The 25,318-nt window shown below is 42.4% G+C and overlaps 1 protein-coding gene across 1 annotated transcript in view; it reads left to right on the top strand.

Annotated features, from left to right (window-relative positions):
- The window catches only part of STAB1 (stabilin 1), a 1,127,460-nt gene that overhangs the window by 1,003,531 nt on the left and 98,611 nt on the right, over positions 1-25,318 (top strand). The window contains exon 56 of the mRNA XM_053721023.1: positions 10,875-11,024. Coding sequence (XP_053576998.1) covers positions 10,875-11,024 — 150 coding nt within the window. The remainder of the gene's footprint in view (positions 1-10,874; positions 11,025-25,318) is intronic.

A 25,318-nucleotide genomic window follows, 5' to 3' on the forward strand; every position in this document is an offset into this window, starting at 1 on the left:
CAAGGGGCCGGAAAATGGGGGAAAAAATAAATTTCATACAAACTTCAATTAGAAGCTGATATACATCATACGTGACAAAGAGGGTGTCTGCAGAATACACTCAATGAATCGTAATCGTAGCTAGTGTTCATAACCCCAACAACATTTAAATACACCTGTGTGTTATTGTGATTGGATAAAAACATCATCCTGGGCATATTCTTACTACACACCCTCATTCATGCTCTAAATACATTCATATAGGATAATTTAAAATACAATTTATTTTACATGAATGAAAAACGTCAGACATTTACACTTACAAATTTAAACTAACGATGTATCAATATAAATTAACCTCTGTAATAACGGTTTTCTTAGCTCAAGGCTATCACATTCTAAAAACTGAATTTATTTGGTCATTGTGTACTAAATATGAAATTCACTAAAATAGCTTCATTTACAGAATTGTACACTTTAAGTCTTAGAGATATCACCTTCTTATGGATAATAATGATGATCAAATAATGTGTGATCTGTGGGCCAAAGAGAGAGGCCCCCTGGATTCACAGAGCAACTATTTACTCCCAATAATTTATTATGTCAAATTCAGAATCTAACCCTTGGGGCACTCTGGTTCTTAATCTGTGAATCCAGAAGGCCTCCCTCTTGGCTAGTAATTTGTCTCTGTCTCCTCCCCTCTTATTGCATCTCACTTGTTCTATAATAGTCCCCCTGAGTGAGTCTACACTTTTATTGTGTTTCATATTAAAATGTTGCACTAGGGGAGTGGTTAATTTACCTGCTTTAATATTAGTCACATGTTCACGGACCCTATCCCGTGCTTTCCTTGTGGTGAGACCTGTGTACTGTACTGCACAGGCCTCACATGTGAGCAAATAGACCACATATATGGTTCTGCAGTTAAGGCATGAAAAGTGATTAAACCTTTCTCCTGTTTCTGTACTAGAAAAACCTTCTCCTTGTTGGAGATAACCACAAGCTATACATAGTGGATACCTACGTTTATAGACTCCTCTGAACCTTAACCATGATGAATTTGTGGTACTTAAAGAACCCAATTGGGTAGGGGCCAACATGTTTCCTATAGTCATGCCTTTCTTAAAGGCATATCTACATCCTTTGGAAACTACCTCCATCAGGTCATCATCGGCCGATAACATCCGAAAATGTTTCCGTACAATGTTACAGACCTGATGGAATTGATTGCTGTACTTGGCAATGAAGGATACACCTTCAAACTTGTCTTGATTAGTGTGTCTTTTGACTGTCAAAAACTCCTTCCTATCTCTAGTTGCTATACCCTTTCTTGTGGAAGCAACTTCTCTCCTATCATAGCCTCTTTTACAAAGACGATCCTCTAGATCTAAGGCCTGCTTGTCATATTCTGATAATGTTGTACAATTTCTCCTGTCGTATGAACTGTCCTTTTATGACAGATCTAAAGACTCTTTTTGGATAGCTGCTCTTAGCATGAAGAAGAGTATTTCCTGATATGGGCTTTCTGTAAACCTTGGTTAGAACCTTATCTTGAACACTCATCAGTGTCACGTCCAAGAAATTTAACTGTGTTTTACCAAACTCATATGTGATTTTGATCCCAACTGGGTTATCATTCAGACCCTGTACAAAGCTTACTGCCTCTGCCTCATCTCCCTTCCAGATGATCAAAAGATCATCTATGTATCTTCTGTAATATCTTATTCTTTCCTTCCAGAGTTCACCACATCCAAAGATGTGGGGCAGCTCCCACCAACCCATAAACAGGTTGGCATAGGAGGGGGCAAATTTAGCCCCATAGCTGTCCCACATCTCTGGAGGTAATGAACTCCTTCAAATATGAACAAATTATGTGTTAATAAAAACTCAGTAACTCTAATGATATAGCAACAGAAGGGAGGATCATACTGTGTGGATCTCTTCACAAAGCAAGAGATTGCCTCCAAACCTTTATTGTGGGGTATGGAAGAGTACAATGAAGTGACATCAATAGACAGCCACTTATAATCATTCTGCCAAGTAAAGGAGTCAAGTTCTATTAAAAGTTGTTTCGTACCCTTAAATAACTTGACAAATTTTGTACCATCGGTTGTAGAATGCAATTAAGCCATTGCGACAGTGGCTCCAATATGGAACCAATGCCACTAATGATGGGACGACCCTTCACATCAATTAGGGATTTATGCACTTTTGGTAAAAAGTTAAATATGGGCATGACTGGAGACTCTACTTTGAGGTATCTGCTGGTATTGTCATCTAAGAAGCCCGCTTCCTTACCATCATCAGTTAGATGAGTAAGTTCATGCATAAATCTATTGGTAGGATCAAAGGTTAAACTCTGATATTGGGATGGGTCAGTCAGTTGGCGTAATGCTTCTTGGACAAAAAAATTCCTGTCCATAAATACTTCTGACCCTCCCTTGTCCACTGATCTAATAACCAGATTTTTATTCTCTCTAAGCCCCTTCAGAGCTATTGCTTCCTGCTTGTTTAGATTAGAATACTTGCCTTGTTTCTCAGTATAAGCTAGTTTGGTTAAATCAGACTCAATTCTCCTTTGACATTTTTCTAGTGTGTTACCCCTCAAGTGAATCGGATAAAATCTAGAAGCACTAGAAAGAGAAGGACCACTTGTGTAAGGGTAATTCCCTGTCAGTAAATCCAAAGTAGTGGATAAATGTATTTCTGTACCCAGCTGCAGACCTTGTGTTAAGTTTGTACCACAAAGCTTTAGTTACTGACTCCTTCAATTCAATAACCTTATTAGCACTGTGGAATTAATTAAGGTAGTAGCAGAATGTAACAAATATGGCATTACATTATGCGTGAATGAATGTAACAAGCAAACAGGGAATGAATTCGTAATGAACTTGACTGTCAATAGTTCTGATGACAACTGAATTAGTCTTTACCGTTTCCAGCAATTATCATATGTAGTGCAAGTTTAGATGTGAATCCTAAAAGTTGTAATGAGGAAATCACAGTTACCTGAACACAAGCGCAATTCGCTGCGCGGACTGGAGCGGAGCTAACAGAGCTGAATTTGGAGGAAGGCAGAGGTTGGTTGTTTGCCGCTCAGCTGAGCGGGTGAGGGAGTGAACGTAGACGGTCCTTGAGTGACAGATGACGTCACACGATGGCGGACGGACCGCAGAGAGAGAGAAACAAACACAGTTTGTAAGTTGTGGCGGCTGCTGGATAGTGGAGCTCCGTAAACACAGGATACCAGAATCCAATAAGAGGTATTAGGGAGACTGCAATATGAAGTAGCTTGATAGAGAATCCACTTGTTGAATTGTTATATTGATAAGAGATAGTGCAAGTTCCAGACAGAGAGGAAGCAGCTTGGCTGCAGCAAATATGTAATCCAGGAATGTGCAGGAAAAGTAACAGTGAGAGTTACTATAATACACAAGGAGAGCTTTGAGATAGCAGCAACCTTTTGGACAGGTGCAACAATACTAAGCACTAAGAACAGGGCGTAGCTAGGATTTAAAGGGCAGGATGAATGATGACACAGAAGTGGGAGGTAACAGGTAAATCCTGACATCATCCCCCCCCCCAAGGAAGAACAACGAAAGTCAAGGAGCTGGACGATCCGGATGACGTCGATGGAAAAGAGAGACCTTCAGGGGAGCGTGGACATTAGAAGAGGGCTCCCATGAATCGTCATCAGGAGGGTATCCTTTCCAAGCTACGAGATACTGTAGTTGTCCGTTAAGAAGCCTTGAATCCTTAATAGAGGAAACCTCATACTCATCAGTTGATGGAAATGATCCCAGTGGAGGAGTGATAACGCCTTGGGAGCTCAACTTCTTGCATGGTTTTAACAGAGAAATGTGGAAAGTAGGATGAACTTTAATGGTAGGTGGGAGATCCAAAGTGACAGCATTCGGATTGACAATCCGGGATATCTGAAAAGGACCAATAAACAAGCCACCCAATTTCTTACTGGGAATTTGGAGTTTTAGGTTCTTCGTAGATAACCATACATGGTCACCAATCTTGTATGAAGGTGCGGGTCTTCTACAGAGGTTGTAGTAATGCATCTGTCTCTCCTGAGCGGATGCAATGTTACCTTTTAGGGCATCGAAATTTTGACGAAGATTTGCAACAAAGTCGTTTGCAGTGGGACAGGCAGTTGAAGTGTGGTTTAGAGAGCCAGAGGTAGGATAAGGACATGGATGATAGCCGAAGTTAGCGAAGAAGGGGGAGGACTTGGTGGAGGAATTTTCTGAGTTGTTAAAGGCAAATTCTGCCATTGAGAGATAAGATAACCATTCTTCTTGCTGGTATGCACAGAAACATCGAAGGTATTGTTCCAGCCATTGGTTAACCCTCTCCACCTGTCCGTTGGTCTGAGGGTGGAATGAAGTTGAGAAACGATGATCAATCTGGAGGAGAGATGTTAAAGATCTCCAGAAGCATGAAGTAAATTGGGTCCCTCGATCTGAAGTTAAGATCTTCGGGAACCCATGTAGACGAACAATATTGTCCAGAAATAACTTAGCTGTTTCTGCTGCTGTTGGTAACTTATTGTAAGGTACAAAGTGAGCCATCTTGGTGAAGAGATCTATAACGACCATGATGGTGTTCATTCCTGATGATCTTGGAAGATCTACAATGAAATCCATTGAAACGTGGTTCCATGGATGTGAAGGAATCGGCAACGACATAAGGTAACCTACAGGAAAAGACTTGGTATTCTTTGAAGTAGCACAAACGATACAGGAGGAGACGTATTCTCTTATGGATTTTGACATTGATGGCCACCAATAATACCTAGTAAGAGTCTCCAAGGTTCTTCTAACACCTGGATGGCCTGCGAGTGGGGATTCATGGTGTAGTGTCATTACGGTAGTTCTGATACTTGGTGGTACGTATATCTTCCCTGAGTGCAGTAACAGACCTTCTGTATCCAATAGTAGATCATGATGTTATAGTTCTTCATCTGAGCTGTATGCTTCCTTGATAGAATTCGTGAGATATGTAGTTATACCTAGGAAGCACTCCACAGGCAGTAGAGGAACTGACTCATGATGATAATCAGGAGGTGAATCTTTCCGCGACAAGGCATCAGCCTTTCCATTTCTGGAGGATGGTCTATATACTATATGGAAATTAAATCTGGTGAAGAAAAGACACCATCGTGCTTGTCTAGCAGACAATGTTTTACTATTCTGTAGAAAAGCTAGATTCTTGTGGTCTGTATATATGATTATGGGGAGTTTGGTGCCCTCTAATAAATGTCTCCAGTTTTCCAAAGCTTTCTTGATTGCCAACAGTTCTTTCTCTCCAATCGGATAGTTCCTTTCAGAGGATGAGAGAACCTTTGAGAAAAAGGCCACGGGGTGAATAGGTTCAGTAACCCCAGCTTTTTGGGATAAGATGGCTCCTAAGGCAAAGTCTGAAGCATCCACTTCTAGGATATACTGATGTTCAGAGTTTGGGAAACGGAGAATGGGTGCTGAGGTGACTTTAATTTTCAAAAGTTCGAAAGCTGCATCAGCTTCAGGAGTCCAGCGAAACTTCTGTTGGGTACTTGTTAGTTGGGATAGAGGCTTCGCTATCTTTGAAAAGTTCTTCACAAACTTTCTGTAGTAATTTGTGAACCCCAGGAATCTTTGAAGTTCCTTCCGAGTCTTTGGTGTCTGCCAGTTTCTGACTGTCTCCACTTTCTCCTCTTGCATACTGATTCCATTAGGTGAGATGTTATAGCCCAGGAATGATATGGTATCTGTGTGGAATTGACATTTTTCTAGTTTGGCATATAATCTGTGTTTTCGTAAACGTGATAGCACTTGTCGTACATCTTGCACATGGGCACTTACAGATCTGGAATATACAAGGATGTCGTCCAGATAGATTACTATGCAGACATCTAGTAGATCACGGAATATATCATTGATGAAGTGTTGGAAAGTTCCTGGTGCGTTGCAAAGCCCAAATGGCATCACTAGGTACTCGAACAGTCCGTACCTGGTCCTGTAAGCCGTCAACCATTCATCACCCTCACGTACTCTGACAAGGTTGTATGCACCTCGTAGGTCTAATTTAGTATAAATGGTGGCGTCCTGTAAACGCTCTATGAGCTCAGGGATCAGAGGGAGAGGGTATCGATTTTTTATTGTGCGTTGGTTAAGTTCTCTATAATCAATGATGGGCCGAAGAGATCCATCTTTGTTTTTTACGAAGAACATACCTGCGCCCGCAGAAGATGTTGATGGACGAATAAACCCCTTCCGAATATTTTCCTCAAGGTAAAGTTTTAGATGTTCAAGTTCAGGTGTGGATAATGGGTAAAGACGACCAAATGGAATGGAAGAACCAGGTTTGATGTCAATTGGGCAATCGTATATACGATGTGGGGGTAACGATTCCGCCTCAATTTTACTGAAAACATCACTGAAATCTGAGTACTGTTCAGGAAGTTGTGGTACATCGGTTGGAAGTGATAGGAGGTTATGCTTAGATAAACAATGTTGCAGACAGTGTGCGGAGGACAGCTTTACCTGTAAAGATAGCCAGTCTATCTGTGGTTGATGTATTTTACACCAGGAGACTCCTAAAACAATAGGAAAAATTGGTGAAGGCAAAACATCAAATACTAACAATTCAGCATGTCCCTGTGAAGTAGTTAATAGCAAGAGTATGGTCTGATGTGTGATAGGACCACTAGGAATTGAAGAACCATCAATGACACGAATGGAAACAGGGGTATGCTTAATCACACATGGTATTTTTTTTTTTTTAACAATGGACAAATCAATGAAATTCCCATAGGTGCCTGTATCTATAATGGCTTCAGTTTGTAGTTTTCGGAGGTCCCACTGCAAAGACAAAGAAAGTTTACAGTAAGTGTTAGGCTCTTCAGAAGGTGGGATTGTAGTGAAGGAATTGCACTTACTTTTCTTGGATTTCAGAAGGAGAGGACAGTCAGTCACTGAATGAGAGGAATTAGCACAATACATGCAAAGCATGTTTAATCTCCTTCGTGTTCTCTCCTGGAGTGTCAGTGGAGCTCTAGCTAGTCCCACCTCCATAGGTTCTGGAGTTGTCTTAGTAGAAGTCAAGGAAGTTGATGGGGATTGTATAGCCTTAACAACAGACTCAAAGTGACCTCTTTCTGACCTTCTCTCTCTTAATCTCCTGTCAATTTGTATGACAAGAGACATCAGATTTTCTAGGGTCTTAGGCAGTTCAACGCGAGCCAGTTCATCTTTTATATTGTCTGCGAGACCTAATCTGAACTGGTTGCGCAGGGCTATTGGATTCCACTGTGAATCTCGAGCATATTGCTTGAACTCCGTAATATAATCTTCCACAACACGTTTACCTTGTTTCAGATTACGCATAGAAGTCTCAGCAGACAACTGAGCATCAGAATCCAAGTATAATTCATCCATATGGGTGAAAAAGTCATCTAGGGAACCTAATATGGGTTGATTTGTCTCAAAGGTGGCATCAGCCCATACTCGGGGTTCACCCCTTAGGAAGGAAATGACTGTGAGTGCTTTTACTCTTTCAGTACAATAAGTTTTTGGTTTCAAATGAAATAGGAGCTGGCATGCAGTCTTGAACTGACGATATTGCTTTCTGTTGCCAGAAAAAGATTCTGGGAGAGAGACAGTTGGCTCAGGTATGGATTCAGGTTTAGGTGCCAAAGATTCTCTTATTATCCTTCTCAGAGATTGGTTCTCAATCTCAAGTTCCCTGAGAGAAATTCCCATTTGATCAACTCTTTGCGATAAAGAGTATACAAATTGTGACAGGTCTGCTGGTTCAGACATTCTTTTGGGCTTAGTATTCTGTAAGGGTAATTCCCTGTCAGTAAATCCAAAGTAGTGGATAAATGTATTTCTGTACCCAGCTGCAGACCTTGTGTTAAGTTTGTACCACAAAGCTTTAGTTACTGACTCCTTCAATTCAATAACCTTATTAGCACTGTGGAATTAATTAAGGTAGTAGCAGAATGTAACAAATATGGCATTACATTATGCGTGAATGAATGTAACAAGCAAACAGGGAATGAATTCGTAATGAACTTGACTGTCAATAGTTCTGATGACACTGAATTAGTCTTTACCGTTTCCAGCAATTATCATATGTAGTGCAAGTTTAGATGTGAATCCTAAAAGTTGTAATGAGGAAATCACAGTTACCTGAACACAAGCGCAATTCGCTGCGCGGACTGGAGCGGAGCTAACAGAGCTGAATTTGGAGGAAGGCAGAGGTTGGTTGTTTGACGCTCAGCTGAGCGGGTGAGGGAGTGAACGTAGACGGTCCTTGAGTGACAGATGACGTCACACGATGGCGGACGGACCGCAGAGAGAGAGAAACAAACACAGTTTGTAAGTTGTGGCGGCTGCTGGATAGTGGAGCTCCGTAAACACAGGATACCAGAATCCAATAAGAGGTATTAGGGAGACTGCAATATGAAGTAGCTTGATAGAGAATCCACTTGTTGAATTGTTATATTGATAAGAGATAGTGCAAGTTCCAGACAGAGAGGAAGCAGCTTGGCTGCAGCAAATATGTAATCCAGGAATGTGCAGGAAAAGTAACAGTGAGAGTTACTATAATACACAAGGAGAGCTTTGAGATAGCAGCAACCTTTTGGACAGGTGCAACAATACTAAGCACTAGGAACAGGGCGTAGCTAGGATTTAAAGGGCAGGATGAATGATGACACAGAAGTGGGAGGTAACAGGTAAATCCTGACAACTTGATACTACATTTGTATCCACTTCGGCTAATGAATCAGTGTTTTCACTGTATAGTCTTTCCAGTGCTTCCAGATCACATGCCTCTTGAAATGTGAATATTGAATTCAAAATTTCGAAATTACTAGCCAAGAGGGAGCCCTTCTGGATTCACAGATTAAGAACCAGAGTGCCCCAAGGGTTAAATTCTGAATTCGACATAATAAATTCTTGGGAGTAAATAGTTGCTCTGTGAATCCAGGGGGCCTCTCTCTTTGGCCCACAGATCACACATTATTTGATCATCATTATTATCCATAAGAAGGTGATATCTCTAAGATTAAAAGAGTACAATTCTGTAAATGAAGCTATTTTAGTGAATTTCATATTTAGTACACAATGACCAAATAAATTCGGTTTTTAGAATGGGATAGCCTTGAGCTAAGAAAACCGTTATTACAGAGGTTAATTTATATTGATACATCTTAAGAATACGCCCAGGATGATGTTTTTATCCAATCACAATAACACACAGGTGTATTTAAATGTTGTTGGGGTTATGAACACTAGCTACGATTACAGCCTGATGGGCTGAAACGCGTCAGCAGTTAGTTCATTGTGTGTATTCTGCAGACACCCTCTTTGTCATGTATGATGTATATCAGCTTCTAATTGAAGTTTGCATCTCATTCACTACTTTCAAGTTGGCATTTAACATTGCACAAGCATTTCACAAGCATCGGCTGCTTGATAAATCTCCCCTCTAGTCTGAACTTCAAATAAGCAGTATTTTTTTTAATCGGACAAATTTATTTTCCCCCCCATTTTCCGGCCCCTTGTACCATGTGACAGACATCAGCCAATCACAGACGTATAGTATACCCTGTGAACTTATGCAGATGCTCAGTAGGATCTTGTTCCCCAGAAAGTGTGCCTATAAACATTTGATAAAGGAAGTAAATTGGAAAATGTCTTAGATTGCATGCTCTATCTGAATAGTACAGTCCAATTTTCATATTGTTGGTTATGAAAGCCAGTATATTTGTATTTTAATATTGTTGTGGTTTTTGTACTGCAAAACATTGTCTCTTGGTTACTTACTATGTTTTTGTCTATAGAAATGTTGTGGTCTTTGTATAGCCTTCTTAATGTGCTTTTGATAACTAACCATACAAATCAGCTATAAAGTATCAGATTATAAAATCAAGAAAATTGGTCATATATATATATATGAAAGCATGGAACAGCCCAACCCAAATAGAATGGGATGGGAAAAACTATGCACATAGCTATTCATGTAGACTCAGAACTTAAAGAAACTATGTGTTAAGAGATATTCAGCAACCATATGTAGAAATTGTTTGGGGACTTCTACATAGCTGGAATATCCAGAAAAAAAAAAAAAATCTGAAGAAAGATGTATAGTTAAAAGATCTCTTTGTAATTTTCCAAGGCATGAACTTGTTATATGTGGAAGGTTTTTAACTAATAGCTGGAAAATATATCCAATAGATAAAAATGCTTATTGAGGCATCCTATACCAGCCTTAGGCAGACATTTTGGATTTCTGTGAATTTTTGGCAGACGATAACTAAGCATAAAATCTCTAATCATATCAAATAATGTGTTACAAAATCTACTATTGTGGTGTATTCAGAAGTTGGCTTACTTTGGAGTACTGAATACATATACTCATTTTTTCTCTTGAGTACAAACATATTTTAACCTTTATCAGAGTAATTTACTTTTTCATTAAAAAAAAGAACTTCTTCTGATATGTATATAATTAAGAATAACGTAACTTACTAAATTTAGAAAACCCAATATCTAATGTGACAGTAGAAATATCCATACAGTCAGATTTTAACACCTTCTTACAGTAATTACGGTTATATTTTATTCCCTGGGTTTATAAAATGTTGTCTTGTAAAATTTTTCATCTGGATAAAGCAAGCTGGCCATTATCTAGTTAACCAAACTGCATTAATAATAATGTTTTTGCATAAACACAATGCATGTATGCTTTTTACTTTTGGTAGTTTATATGCCACTAGTGTTTGCATTTGTGGGGTGGGGGCGGTTTCTTTTTCATTTTTTACCACTTATCAATAGATTTGGCTCATCCATTATTCTTTAATACTTAGATTATAATTTATTTCTTTACTACTTTAGTTTGTCCTGGTGGTCTGGAAAGTCCATGCAGTGACCATGGTTCATGTGATGACGGATTGGCAGGAACAGGAACCTGCAAATGTTCAAAAGGTTTCAATGGAACTGCTTGCGAAATCTGCTCCCCGGGCAGATATGGGCCAAACTGTGAAGGTATTTAAACACATTAGAACATGTAATTTTGTTAGAAAATGTGTATTGTTTTGTGGTCATGGAAAAAAAAACCTGAAAAAGCCTTTTGATTATTATTATCATATCACATTTTCTCTGGCCAGTCAATGGCAGATATAGATGGGCTCCTGCACTAATCTAGCAATCATGATGTAATGTTTTGTTGTACAGACAGTGATGGTTCACCCACCTCATCTTTGAATTTGCACCCCCTTTGGGCTGAGGAGGATAGTAAAATGTAAAATAATTACTAAACCCTGCTCCAGGAGTTTTAGGCAGGCTGCATTCCACTACTGCCTAACCACACCCCATAACATGTGCGACTCCACCTTCCCATGCCCTGCACCTAGATCACCTACAACTACACCTCCACCCACCCTGTCCCTGGAACATGTACAACTCCAACAGGAGCGTTTCCTCCCCCATAATAAGATTTCTGGAACCACCCCTGTGCCCAGGATGTATAGGAAATTACATGTTGCGTTTTATGTCCCTTTAATAGGAGCAGTATACTAAAGTGGAAGTGTAGAAGATTTATATTTACATACAAACAAATACCACCATAAGTGTACTCACATTAGTTGAAGACATTGGGCTAGATTCACTTGTGAGGTTGCTGAGTTACTTTGTTGTAAAGGCAGGATATTGGGTGCTCCTGTTATTGACATTTGTAGTTGCCTAATTTGTAGGACCAGATAGATTACAATTGGAGCGCTATCATAAAGTGCGCCCATAAAGGGGCAAATGTGCACCTTTACGGGCGTACTTTAAATAACCAGCTATTACAAGTGGCTGGTTAATGCTCCTGCGAGCTTGCGGTTTCACTTTACACTTAGCGAAATTAACCAGAGATGAGACCTTTGGTTAAAATTTTGAAATAGGCCCCATTTGCCCCCAAAATACAGAGTACAGTTCATTTACATATAAAATAAAGATGAGCATTTTTATTTCTAAAAAAACCAAAACTTCATGAAGCAGCTTTATAGGGTTTAAGTAAGGGGATGTGGGGTGTTAGAAAAAACTGACACTAAAGTGCTATTACATTGAGGTGAATGGATGACTGTGTTTTTACTCTAAATATATATATATATATGCTTATATACACGTATATATTTATGTGTTTATATGTGTATATACACATATTAACACATAAATATATATACATATTTATTGATTGCTGCCTAACGCTGCACGATTTGCCCCCTGGCTGCTCTATGTGGTTTGGAGCCTATGGAAGCACATTCTTGTGAGCGATTGGCTTCCAGGAAATGTGAGAGCGAGGTCGCGTTCGCATTATGCCTCACTTGTAATACCAGCTGGTATTACTGAGTGGAGTGCAGATATCTTGCTCGTGTAAGCGCAATATTGCACTCCTCTCATAATCTAGACCTTAATCTCTTACATGAAATATGAACTTATTGCTAAGGGTTAAAACAATTACAACAACAGCAACTTCAGAAACACAATTAGGGCTAGTTTACAAGTGGAGCGCTAAATGATTGCGCTCCCGCAAATGGGCAAATTACAAGTGACTGGTTATTGCTATCGTGAGCCCGTGGTAGCAATTAGCGCTCCAAAAAATAACTAGTGCCCCAAATGCCCTCAAAATAGAGGGCATTGTATTTTTTTTATTTTAAAAAAAATCTAGCATTTTTTTTAAATAAAAAAATAACTGCACTAGGCAGTTTTGGGGCTTTAAAGTTGATGGGAGTGGGGTATAAGAAAAAAAACGGCACTGAAAAGTGGTTTTACATATAATCATATACATATATATGTAAAAATGCTGCCCATCACTGCGCTATTTACCCCCTTCGATGCGCAAAGTTCTGTGACAGCATCAGAATCAGGCTCCCTTAGGAGCCTATGGCAGCGTGCTGTGGTGAAAGCAATGCTTCCTCGCATTGCTATTAACTTGTAATACCAGCGCACATTATCCTGTGCTGGTATTACAAAGTGGAGCGCAAATATTGCTTGCATGCAAGTGATATTTAGCACTCCGTTTGTAATCTGGCCCATAATGTAAATGTGTAGAAGAGGGGCTGACCAGGGAAGGTCCTGTGGCTTGATTGGGGCTTTTCACCTTAAACTGTAACGCGCTCCCCAGACCTCACAGCTGTTTGTGGCCGACGGGAGCGTCGCGAGGGGCGTGGCCGGGCGTCGCGAGGGGCGTGGCCGGGCGTCGCGAGGGGCGTGGCCGGGCGGGTGTTGCCGCGATGGGGCGTGGTCGGGCGGGGTCCCGCGAAGACAGGGGCAGAGAGCCAAAGAGAAGGGGGGGGGCAGAGAGCCAAAGAGAAGGGGGGGGGGGCAGAGAGCCAAAGAGAAGGGGGGGGGGCAGAGAGCCAAAGAGAAGGGGGGGGGCAGAGAGCCAAAGAGAAGGGGGGGGGGGCAGAGAGCCAAAGAGAAGGGGGGGGGCAGAGAGCCAAAGAGAAGGGGGGGCAGAGAGCCAAAGAGAAGGGGGGGGGGGGGCAGAGAGCCAAAGAGAAGGGGGGGGCAGAGAGCCAAAGAGAAGGGGGGGGGGGCAGAGAGCCAAAGAGAAGGGGGGGGCAGAGAGCCAAAGAGAAGGGGGGGGGCAGAGAGCCAAAGAGAAGGGGGGGGGCAGAGAGCCAAAGAGAAGGGGGGGGCAGAGAGCCAAAGAGAAGGGGGGGGGGCAGAGAGCCAAAGAGAAGGGGGGGGGGGCAGAGAGCCAAAGAGAAGGGGGGGCAGAGAGCCAAAGAGAAGGGGGGGGGGGCAGAGAGCCAAAGAGAAGGGGGGGGGCAGAGAGCCAAAGAGAAGGGGGGGGCAGAGAGCCAAAGAGAAGGGGGGGGGGGGCAGAGAGCCAAAGAGAAGGGGGGGGCAGAGAGCCAAAGAGAAGGGGGGGCAGAGAGCCAAAGAGAAGGGGGGGGGCAGAGAGCCAAAGAGAAGGGGGGGGGGCAGAGAGCCAAAGAGAAGGGGGGGGTCAGAGAGCCAAAGAGAAGGGGGGGGGGGCAGAGAGCCAAAGAGAAGGGGGGGCAGAGAGCCAAAGAGAAGGGGGGGGGCAGAGAGCCAAAGAGAAGGGGGGGGGCAGAGAGCCAAAGAGAAGGGGGGGGCAGAGAGCCAAAGAGAAGGGGGGGGGCAGAGAGCCAAAGAGAAGGGGGGGGCAGAGAGCCAAAGAGAAGGGGGGGGGGGAAGAGAGCCAAAGAGAAGGGGGGGCAGAGAGCCAAAGAGAAGGGGGGGGGCAGAGAGCTAAAGAGAAAGGGGGGGGCAGAGAGCTAAAGAGAAGGGGGGGCAGAGAGCCAAAGAGAAGGGGGGGCAGAGAGCCAAAGAGAAGGGGGGGGCAGAGAGCCAAAGAGAAGGGGGGGGGGCAGAGAGCCAAAGAGAATGGGGGGGCAGAGAGCCAAAGAGAAGGGGGGGGGCAGAGAGCCAAAGAGAAGGGGGGGCAGAGAGCCAAAGAGAAGGGGGGGGGCAGAGAGCCAAAGAGAAGGGGGGGGCAGAGAGCCAAAGAGAAGGGGGGGGGGCAGAGAGCCAAAGAGAAGGGGGGGGGCAGAGAGCCAAAGAGAAGGGGGGGGGCAGAGAGCCAAAGAGAAGGGGGGGGCAGAGAGCCAAAGAGAAGGGGGGGGGGGCAGAGAGCTAAAGAGAAGGGGGGGGGGCAGAGAGCTAAAGAGAAGGGGGGGGGCAGAGAGCTAAAGAGAAGGGGGGGGCAGAGAGCCAAAGAGAAGGGGGGGGCAGAGAGCCAAAGAGAAGGGGGGGGCAGAGAGCTAAAGAGAAGGGGGGGCAGAGAGCTAAAGAGAAGGGGGGGGGGGCAGAGAGCCAAAGAGAAGGGGGGGGCAGAGAGCCAAAGAGAAGGGGGGGCAGAGAGCCAAAGAGAAGGGGGGGGCAGAGAGCCAAAGAGAAGGGGGGGCAGAGAGCCAAAGAGAAGGGGGGGGGAGAGAGAGCCAAAGAGAAGGGGGGGGGAGAGAGAGCCAAAGAGAAGGGGGGGGAGAGAGAGCCAAAGAGAAGGGGGGGGGAGAGAGAGCCAAAGAGAAGGGGGGGAAGAGAGCCAAAGAGAAGGGGGGGAGAGCCAAAGAGAAGGGGGGGAGAGCCAAAGAGGGGGGAGAGAGAAAGCCAAAGAGGAAAAAGAGCCAAAGAGGGGGGAGAGAGAGCCAAAGAGGGGGGAGAGAGAGCCAAAGAGGGGGGGGGGGGAGAGAGCCAAAGAGGGGGGGGGGAGAGAGCCAACGAGGGGGGGGGGGAGAGCCAAAGGGGGGGGAGAGAGCTAAAGGGGGGGAGAGCCAAAGAGGGGGGAGAGAGAGAGCGAAAGAGGAAAGAGAGCCAAAGAGGAGAGCAAAAGAGGGGAGAGAGCCAAAGAGGGGGGAGAGAGAGCCAAAGAGGGGGGAGAGAGAGCCAAAGAGGGGGGGGGGGCAGAGCCAAAGAGGGGGGGGAGAGCCAAAGAGGGGGGGGGAGAGAGCCAAAGAGGGGGAGAGAGAGCCAAAGAGGGGGGGGCAGAGCCAAAGAGGGGGGGAGAGAGCCAAAGAGGGGGGGGAGAGCGCCAAAGAGGGGGGAGAGAACAAAAGAGGGGGGAGAGAGCCAAAGAGGGGAGGGGAGAGCAAAAGAGGGGGGGGGAGAGCCAAAGAGGGGGGGAGACAAAGGGGAGGGGGGAGCCAAAGAGGGGGGAGAGAGAGAGCCAAAGAGGAGAGAGAGCAAAAGAGGGGGGAGAGAGAGCCAAAGAGGGGGGAGAGAGAGCCAAAGGGGGGGGAGCCAAAGAGGGGAGAGAGAGAGCCAAAGAGGAGAGAGAGCAAAAGAGGGGGGGGGGAGAGCCAAAGAGGGGGGGAAGCCAAAGAGGGGGGGGAGAGCCAAAGGGGGGGGGAGACAAAGAGGGGGGAGAGAGAGCAAAAGAAATGATGGAGAGAGCCAAAGAGGGGAGAGAGAGAGCAAAAGAGGGGAGAGAGAGAACAAAGGAGAGGGGGGAGAGAAAGCAAAAGAGAGGGGGGAAAGAAAGCAAAAGAGAGGGGGGAAGAGAGAGCAAAAGAAAGGGGGGAGAGAGCAAGGGGTGGGACCGCTGTTCTGAAAAAAATGGCCCGTGTACACGGGCTTTAGTACTAGTAACAATATAAAAAGGACTCAAGTAAAGATACTGATAAATATAGTGTGGATATCCAAATAAAAAAAGAATAAAAAAGGTGTACACCTCTAAAAAATCTCTAGATCGTAAAAAACATGAAGTAGTTCAAAGATGCAATACACAATCTATATGTAGGTAGATGCAGAGTTTAAAAGTAATCATCCATACTCAGTGTTCTAACTGTTTCAATTCCTAGTCCGCTCAACAGACTTGTAGGAAATACACAGTAGACAATGGCAAAATGTAAGTCAGATTTAGAAGTTCACTCACCGTTGCTGGTTTTAGTCAACCAGCCCTCACAAAAACGTCTCCGCTCTGTGTTCTAGCGGTAGTCCGCTGCCGTCTTGTGTTCCTTCACACTATCGAGTTTGGCGTGTAACATCAGAAGGAGTGAAAGAGATTGACAGACTCTATTAAAATATAAAGAGAAAGACAGCATTTTAAATGTCAATGATCACTATATATATTACTAATTTCAAAGGCCAATATAAGAAGATAGCAAGAATAATTAAAAAGCATTGGCATATAGTTAGGGAAGATCCTATATTATAGGAGACAGACTGACGATGAATCCAAAATTAATTAATAAAAGATCAAAAAAATTAAAAGTACTCTACCTCAGAGTGAGTTTAAAAGTAGTGCACCCCAGAAAAATCAATTGAACCTGTTTGGCACAGAGGTAAAAGGTTTTTATCCCTGTTTCTGTTGTAGGTCATGTGACTATAGCAAAAAGGTTAAGGCAAAGGTCAAGGCAAACAGGAAGTTTGTTTATAATAAATGATACATTTAGATGCACCGATAGAGGTGTAATCTATGTAATAGAGTGTATATGTAAAAAACAATACATAGGCAAAACCCTGAGAACATTACGTGAAAGTATAACAGAACATCTATGTATTATAGAAATATGTTTCATGAAATTATAAAGTAAGCATTGGAAGCCATAAGAATAACAAAATAATTAGAAGTAATGATGGAAACTGTTTAAAAAGTGTGTTTGAGCTTTTTAGAAGGTTAAAATATAAATAATGATATACTAATAGAATCCAGAAGATAATAACAATGGATACATTAAATGTCACATATATGATCTATATAATTTACCGTAAAAAAAGTAAATCAAAGATTATGATAAAAATACAACTAAAAGTCCAATAATGGACATCGGATACAATCGGGTTGATTTGCACTCCCTAATTGGCCGCAAATGTGCAGGGGTGGCATTGCACAAGCATTTCACTAGAAATGCTTGTGCAATGATAAATGTTGACAGCGTATGCTGATGGCATCGCTGTGCGGTGGACAGTATTGACCAATCTAAAAATGTGAACAGATAAATACACCTGTTTCTAGGCAGAGTTTATGACCAAGGGTATGCCCCTACTATAAGTCTATATTACTGTTTCTTAAGAAGAAGTAAATGGAAAGTGCAACAAAAATATACAGAGAAGGTGACGCGGATTAACTGAAAGCAGCACATAATTATATACTATGAATTTGATTATGTCTAAAATGATAGTAGATAATTGGGTGGTGTGTAATGAAATTGATAGTATATAATTGTGTGTTGTGTTCACTTAATCCACATCACCTTCTCTGTATATTTTTGTTGGGCTTTCTATTAACGCCTTTATAGGAAACAGTGATTAAGACTTATAGTAGGGGGTTACGCTTTGTCATAAATTCTGCCTAGCAACAGGTGTGTTTATCTGATCACATTTTTAGATTGGTCAATTCTGTTCGATTTTATCTAGTTTAAATTGAAGGCATGGTGGGATTTGTAGTGTTTAGTGTATAACAAAGGAGGCCATCAACAAATCTGATGGCTAGAATGTTAATGCATTGACACAGGGAGCGCATGCGCAGTGAGTTCATTTTGGTGAAACAGCTGATTTCACGTCACCGAAAGTGAGTAGCAGCAGAATAGGCACTTCCTGACTCACAGCTGCTGATTTACACAGCACCACACCGGGGGAAGCTGAAGGAAGTTAAAAGGGAGGGGCTGGGTGCCGGAGCTTACACTTGCTGTTTAAAATGCCGGTGACAGCTATGCAGAAAATAATTTTAAAAAATCCTGATTTTATATTTGGGAGAGGAATGTGGGGTCTATTTATTAATGTGCGGACGGACATGATCCGATATAGCGGATCATGTCCACTGCACATCGATAAATGCAGACCGCATACGCTGTCTGTATTTATCATTGCCTCAGCAGTTCTGGTGAACTGCTGGTGCAATACCACCCCCTGCAGATTCGCAGCCACTAGCAGGGGGTGTCAATCAGCCCGATCGTATTCGATTGGGCGGATTGCCTTCTGCCACCTCAGAGGGGGCGGATGAGTTAAGGAGCAGCGGAGTGGATCTGAGGCAGCATCCGCTGCTTCATAAATAAACCGTCTGGGGGATTTGTCCTGTACAGCTCCTATGTCATCCACACCCCTCCCAATAGTCCTTCAACTGTATAGACTATTCTACTAATAAAAAAAAATGTTAGGGTGGGCGTGGGCCTGAGCCTCCAGTCACTCCGAAGTGCACAGCTGGGTGGTGAAATATTTCCTGTTTGCAGCGGGGGTCATTGGTGGGATCATGGGCTCTAGGTGCATCCTACAGTGTGTGTTATTTATAGCATGTCTTCAGCAGCTCACATTTTTTTTACCCCATTGCTGTATATATTAGCTGCTCCTGCAATGTAGGCGTCCTCTAGCTGTGGGGTAGGGGAACTAGAAGTCCCAGCATGCCGCATGGCCAGAGGAGAGGATGGTTACATCATGTAAGCAGTCTAGAAAGGAACCAGAGGCACCTGTGTAAATTTCTTTCATGTAATTAGCAAGAGTCCATGAGCTAGTAACGTATGGGATATACATTCCTACCAGGAGGGGCAAAGTTTCCCAAACCTCAAAATGCCTATAAATACACCCCTCACCACACCCACAATTTAGTTTTACAAACTTTGCCTCCGATGGAGGTGGTGAAGTAAGTTTGTGCTAGATTCTACGTTGATATGCGCTCCGCAGCAAGTTGGAGCCCGGTTTTCCTCTCAGCGTGCAGTGAATGTCAGAGGGATGTGAGGAGAGTATTGCCTATTTGAATGCAGTGATCTCCTTCTACGGGGTCTATTTCATAGGTTCTCTGTTATCGGTCGTAGAGATTCATCTCTTATCTCCCTTTTCAGATCGACGATATACTCTTATATATACCATTACCTCTGCTGATTCTCGTTTCAGTACTGGTTTGGCTTTCTACAAACATGTAGATGAGTGTCCTGGGGTAAGTAAATCTTATTTTCTGTGACACTCTAAGCTATGGTTGGGCACTTTGTTTATAAAGTTCTAAATATATGTATTCAAACATTTATTTGCCTTGACTCAGAATGTTCAACTTTCCTTATTTTCAGACAGTCAGTTTCATATTTGGGATAATGCATTTGATTTAATATTTTTTTTCTTACCTTCAAAAAATTTGACTCTTCCCTGTGGGCTGTTAGGCTCGCGGGGGCTGAAAATGCTTCATTTTATTGCGTCATTCTTGGCGCGGACTCTTTTGGTGCAAAAATTCTATTTCCGTTTCCGGCGTCATATGTGTCGCGGGAAGTTGCGTCATTTTTTGTGACGTTATTTTGCGCCAAAAATGTCGGCGTTCCGGATGTGGCGTCATTTTTGGCGCCAAAAGCATTTAGGCGCCAAATAATGTGGGCGTCTTATTTGGCGCGAAAAAATATGGGCGTCACTTTTGTCTCCACATTATTTTAGTCTCATTTTTCATTGCTTCTGGTTGCTAGAAGCTTGTTCTTTGGCATTTTTTCCCATTCCTGAAACTGTCATTTAAGGAATTTGATCAATTTTGCTTTATATATATGTTGTTTTTTCTCTTACATATTGCAAGATGTCCCACGTTGCATCTGAGTCAGAAGATACTACAGGAAAATCGCTGTCAAGTGCTGAATCTACCAAAGCTAAGTGTATCTGCTGTAAACTTTTGGTAGCTATTCCTCCTGCTGTTGTTTGTATTGATTGTCATGACAAACTTGTTAAAGCAGATAATATTTCCTTTAGTAAAGTACCATTGCCTGTTGCAGTTCCTTCAACATCTAAGGTGCAGAATGTTCCTGATAATATAAGAGATTTTGTTTCTGAATCCATTAAGAAGGCTATGTCTGTTATTTCTCCTTCTAGTAAACGTAAAAAATCTTTTAAAACTTCTCTCCCTACAGATGAATTTTTAAATGAAGATCATCATTCTGATTCTGATGATTCCTCTGGTTCAGAGGATTCTGTCTCAGAGGTTGATGCTGATAAATCTTCATATTTATTTAAAATGGAATTTATTCGTTCTTTACTTAAAGAAGTACTAATTGCTTTAGAAATAGAGGATTCTGGTCCTCTTGATACTAATTCTAAACGTTTGGATAAGGTATTTAAAGCTCCTGTGGTTATTCCAGAAGTTTTTCCTGTTCCTAATGCTATTTCTGCAGTAATTTCCAAGGAATGGGATAAATTGGGTAATTCATTTACTCCTTCTAAACGTTTTAAGCATTTATATCCTGTGCCGTCTGACAGATTAGAATTTTGGGACAAGATCCCTAAAGTTGATGGGGCTATTTCTACCCTTGCTAAACGTACTACTATTCCTACGTCAGATGGTACTTCGTTTAAGGATCCTCTAGATAGGAAAATTGAATCCTTTCTAAGAAAAGCTTATCTGTGTTCAGGTAATCTTCTTAGACCTGCTATATCTTTGGCTGATGTTGCTGCAGCTTCAACTTTTTGGTTGGAAACTTTAGCGCAACAAGTAACACATCGTGATTCTCATGATATTATTCTTCTTCTTCAGCATGCTAATAATTTTATCTGTGATGCTATTTTTGATATTATCAGAGTTGATGTCAGGTTTATGTCTCTAGCTATCTTAGCTAGAAGAGCTTTATGGCTTAAAACTTGGAATGCTGATATGGCTTCTAAATCAACTTTACTTTCCATTTCTTTCCAGGGTAACAAATTATTTGGTTCTCAGTTGGATTCCATTATTTCAACTGTTACTGGTGGGAAAGGAACTTTTTTACCACAGGATAAAAAATCTAAAGGTAAAAACAGGGCTAATAATCGTTTTCGTTCCTTTCGTTTCAACAAAGAACAAAAGCCTGATCCTTCATCCTCAGGAGCAGTTTCAGTTTGGAAACCATCTCCAGTCTGGAATAAATCCAAGCCAGCTAGAAAGGCAAAGCCTGCTTCTAAGTCCACATGAAGGTGCGGCCCTCATTCCAGCTCAGCTGGTAGGGGGCAGATTACGTTTTTTCAAGGAAATTTGGATCAATTCTGTTCACAATCTTTGGATTCAGAGCATTGTTTCAGAAGGGTACAGAATTGGTTTCAAGATGAGACCTCCTGCAAAGAGATTTTTTCTTTCCCGTGTCCCAGTAAATCCAGTAAAAGCTCAAGCATTTCTGAAATGTGTTTCAGATCTAGAGTTGACTGGAGTAATTATGCCAGTTCCAGTTCCGGAACAGGGGATGGGGTTTTATTCAAATCTCTTCATTGTACCAAAGAAGGAGAATTCCTTCAGACCAGTTCTTGATCTAAAAATATTGAATCGTTATGTAAGGATACCAACGTTCAAGATGGTAACTGTAAGGACTATCTTGCCTTTTGTTCAGCAAGGGAATTATATGTCCACAATAGATTTACAGGATGCATATCTGCATATTCCGATTCATCCAGATCATTATCAGTTCCTGAGATTCTCTTTTCTGGACAAGCATTACCAGTTTGTGGCTCTGCCGTTTGGCCTAGCTACAGCTCCAAGAATTTTTACAAAGGTTCTCGGTGCCCTTCTGTCTGTAATCAGAGAACAGGGTATTGTGGTATTTCCTTATTTGGACGATATCTTGGTACTTGCTCAGTCTTTACATTTAGCAGAATCTCATACGAATCGACTTGTGTTGTTTCTTCAAGATCATGGTTGGAGGATCAATTTACCAAAAAGTTCTTTGATTCCTCAGACAAGGGTAACCTTTCTGGGTTTCCAGATGGATTCAGTATCCATGACTCTGTCTTTAACAGACAAGAGACGTCTAAAATTGATTGCAGCTTGTCGAAACCTTCAGTCACAATCATTCCCTTCGGTAGCCTTATGCATGGAAATTCTAGGTCTTATGACTGCTGCATCGGACGCGATCCCCTTTGCTCGTTTTCACATGCGACCTCTTCAGCTCTGTATGCTGAAGCAATGGTGCAAGGATTACACGAAGATATCTCAAACAATATCTTTAAAACCGATTGTTCGACACTCTCTAACATGGTGGACAGATCACCATCGTTTAATTCAGGGGGCTTCTTTTGTGCTTCCGACCTGGACTGTAATTTCAACAGATGCAAGTCTCACAGGTTGGGGAGCTGTGTGGGGATCTCTGACGGCACAAGGAGTTTGGGAATCTCAGGAGGTGAGATTACCGTTCAATATTTTGGAACTCCGTGCAATTTTCAGAGCTCTTCAGTTTTGGCCTCTTCTGAAGAGAGAATCGTTCATTTGTTTTCAGACGGACAATGTCACAACTGTGGCATACATCAATCATCAAGGAGGGACTCACAGTCCTCTGGCTATGAAAGAAGTATCTCGAATTTTGGTTTGGGCGGAATCCAGCTCCTGTCTAATTTCTGCGGTTCATATCCCAGGTATAGACAATTGGGAAGCGGATTATCTCAGTCGCCAAACGTTACATCCGGGCGAATGGTCTCTTCACCCAGAGGTATTTCTTCAGATTGTTCAAATGTGGGAACTTCCAGAAATAGATCTGATGGCGTCCCATCTAAACAAGAAACTTCCCAGGTATCTGTCCAGATCCCGGGATCCTCAGGCGGAGGCAGTGGATGCATTATCACTTCCTTGGAAGTATCATCCTGCCTATATCTTTCCGCCTCTAGTTCTTCTTCCAAGAGTAATCTCCAAGATTCTGAAGGAATGCTCGTTTGTTCTGCTGGTAGCTCCGGCATGGCCTCACAGGTTTTGGTATGCGGATCTTGTCCGGATGGCCTCTTGCCAACCGTGGACTCTTCCGTTAAGACCAGACCTTCTGTCACAAGGTCCTTTTTTCCATCAGGATCTGAAATCCTTAAATTTAAAGGTATGGAGATTGAACGCTTGATTCTTGGTCAAAGAGGTTTTTCTGACTCTGTGATTAATACTATGTTACAGGCTCGTAAGTCTGTATCTCGAGAGATATATTATAGAGTCTGGAAGACTTATATTTCTTGGTGTCTTTCTCATCATTTTTCTTGGCATTCTTTTAGAATACCGAGAATTTTACAGTTTCTTCAGGATGGTTTAGATAAGGGTTTGTCCGCAAGTTCTTTGAAAAGACAAATCTCTGCTCTTTCTGTTCTTTTTCACAGAAAGATTGCTATTCTTCCTGATATTCATTGTTTTGTACAAGCTTTGGTTCGTATAAAACCTGTCATTAAGTCAATTTCTCCTCCTTGGAGTTTGAATTTGGTTCTGGGAGCTCTTCAAGCTCCTCCGTTTGAACCTATGCATTCATTGGACATTAAATTGCTTTCTTGGAAAGTTTTGTTCCTTTTGGCCATCTCTTCTGCCAGAAGAGTTTCTGAATTATCTGCTCTTTCTTGTGAGTCTCTTTTTCTGATTTTTCACCAGGATAAGGCGGTGTTGCGAACTTCTTTTGAATTTTTACCTAAAGTTGTGAATTCCAACAACATTAGTAGAGAAATTGTGGTTCCTTCATTATGTCCTAATCCTAAGAATTCTAAGGAGAAATCGTTGCATTCTTTGGATGTTGTTAGAGCTTTGAAATATTATGTTGAAGCTACGAAATCTTTCCGTAAGACTTCTAGTCTATTTGTTATCTTTTCCGGTTCTAGAAAAGGCCAGAAAGCTTCTGCCATTTCTTTGGCATCTTGGTTGAAATCTTTAATTCATCTTGCCTATGTTGAGTCGGGTAAAACTCCGCCTCAGAGAATTACAGCTCATTCTACTAGGTCAGTTTCTACTTCCTGGGCATTTAGGAATGAAGCTTCGGTTGACCAGATTTGCAAAGCAGCAACTTGGTCCTCTTTGCATACTTTTACTAAATTCTACCATTTTGATGTATTTTCTTCTTCTGAAGCAGTTTTTGGTAGAAAAGTACTTCAGGCAGCGGTTTCAGTTTGAATCTTCTGCTTATGTTTTTCGTTAAACTTTATTTTGGGTGTGGATTATTTTCAGCAGGAATTGGCTGTCTTTATTTTATCCCTCCCTCTCTAGTGACTCTTGTGTGGAAAGATCCACATCTTGGGTAGTCATTATCCCATACGTCACTAGCTCATGGACTCTTGCTAATTACATGAAAGAAAACATAATTTATGTAAGAACTTACCTGATAAATTCATTTCTTTCATATTAGCAAGAGTCCATGAGGCCCGCCCTTTTTTTGTGGTGGTTATGATTTTGTATAAAGCACAATTTATTCCAATTCCTTATTTTATATGCTTTCGCACTTTTTTATCACCCCACTTCTTGGTTATTCGTTAAACTGAATTGTGGGTGTGGTGAGGGGTGTATTTATAGGCATTTTGAGGTTTGGGAAACTTTGCCCCTCCTGGTAGGAATGTATATCCCATACGTCACTAGCTCATGGACTCTTGCTAATATGAAAGAAATGAATTTATCAGGTAAGTTCTTACATAAATTATGTTTTTAGGTGTGTCTGGCAGCAACAAGCTGGATGGTGGGGGTTAGTAGGGGGTAGCATTGGATGCTTTGTGGGCTCCAGCCCTGTGATAAGCAATCCTCCTGCCTCATTTAACTGGCACAATTTCTGCATTATCTGTCCCCCCTATATAATTTCCTGTGGGATGTGTCCCCCTCTTACCCCCACCCGCATCCCCGCTCCGACGCCAATGACTATAGAGCATATTTAAGAAACAGGATATTGGCATGAAATTTGGGATTCTTAACACACCATCTTTTCCACTCACATCTTCCACCTACCAAAACAGGATTCCTTATTAAGGACCAGATTACAAGTGGAGCGCTAAATATCGCTACTGTGCGCTAGTATTACAAGTTAAGTGCAATGCTAACGCGACCTTGCGTTCGCATTGCTAGGAAGCATTGCACTCACGAGAGCATGCTTCCATAGGCTCCAATGTGTATTCCTTATGGTTTAGTCCATTTGTAGAGTCATGTTTCTCTAGGCCCAGAGGTATCATCAGTGAAAACCAGGGATGGTTGA

Source organism: Bombina bombina, chromosome 7 (genome assembly GCF_027579735.1).
Source record: "Bombina bombina isolate aBomBom1 chromosome 7, aBomBom1.pri, whole genome shotgun sequence".
Taxonomy (NCBI): domain Eukaryota; kingdom Metazoa; phylum Chordata; class Amphibia; order Anura; family Bombinatoridae; genus Bombina; species Bombina bombina.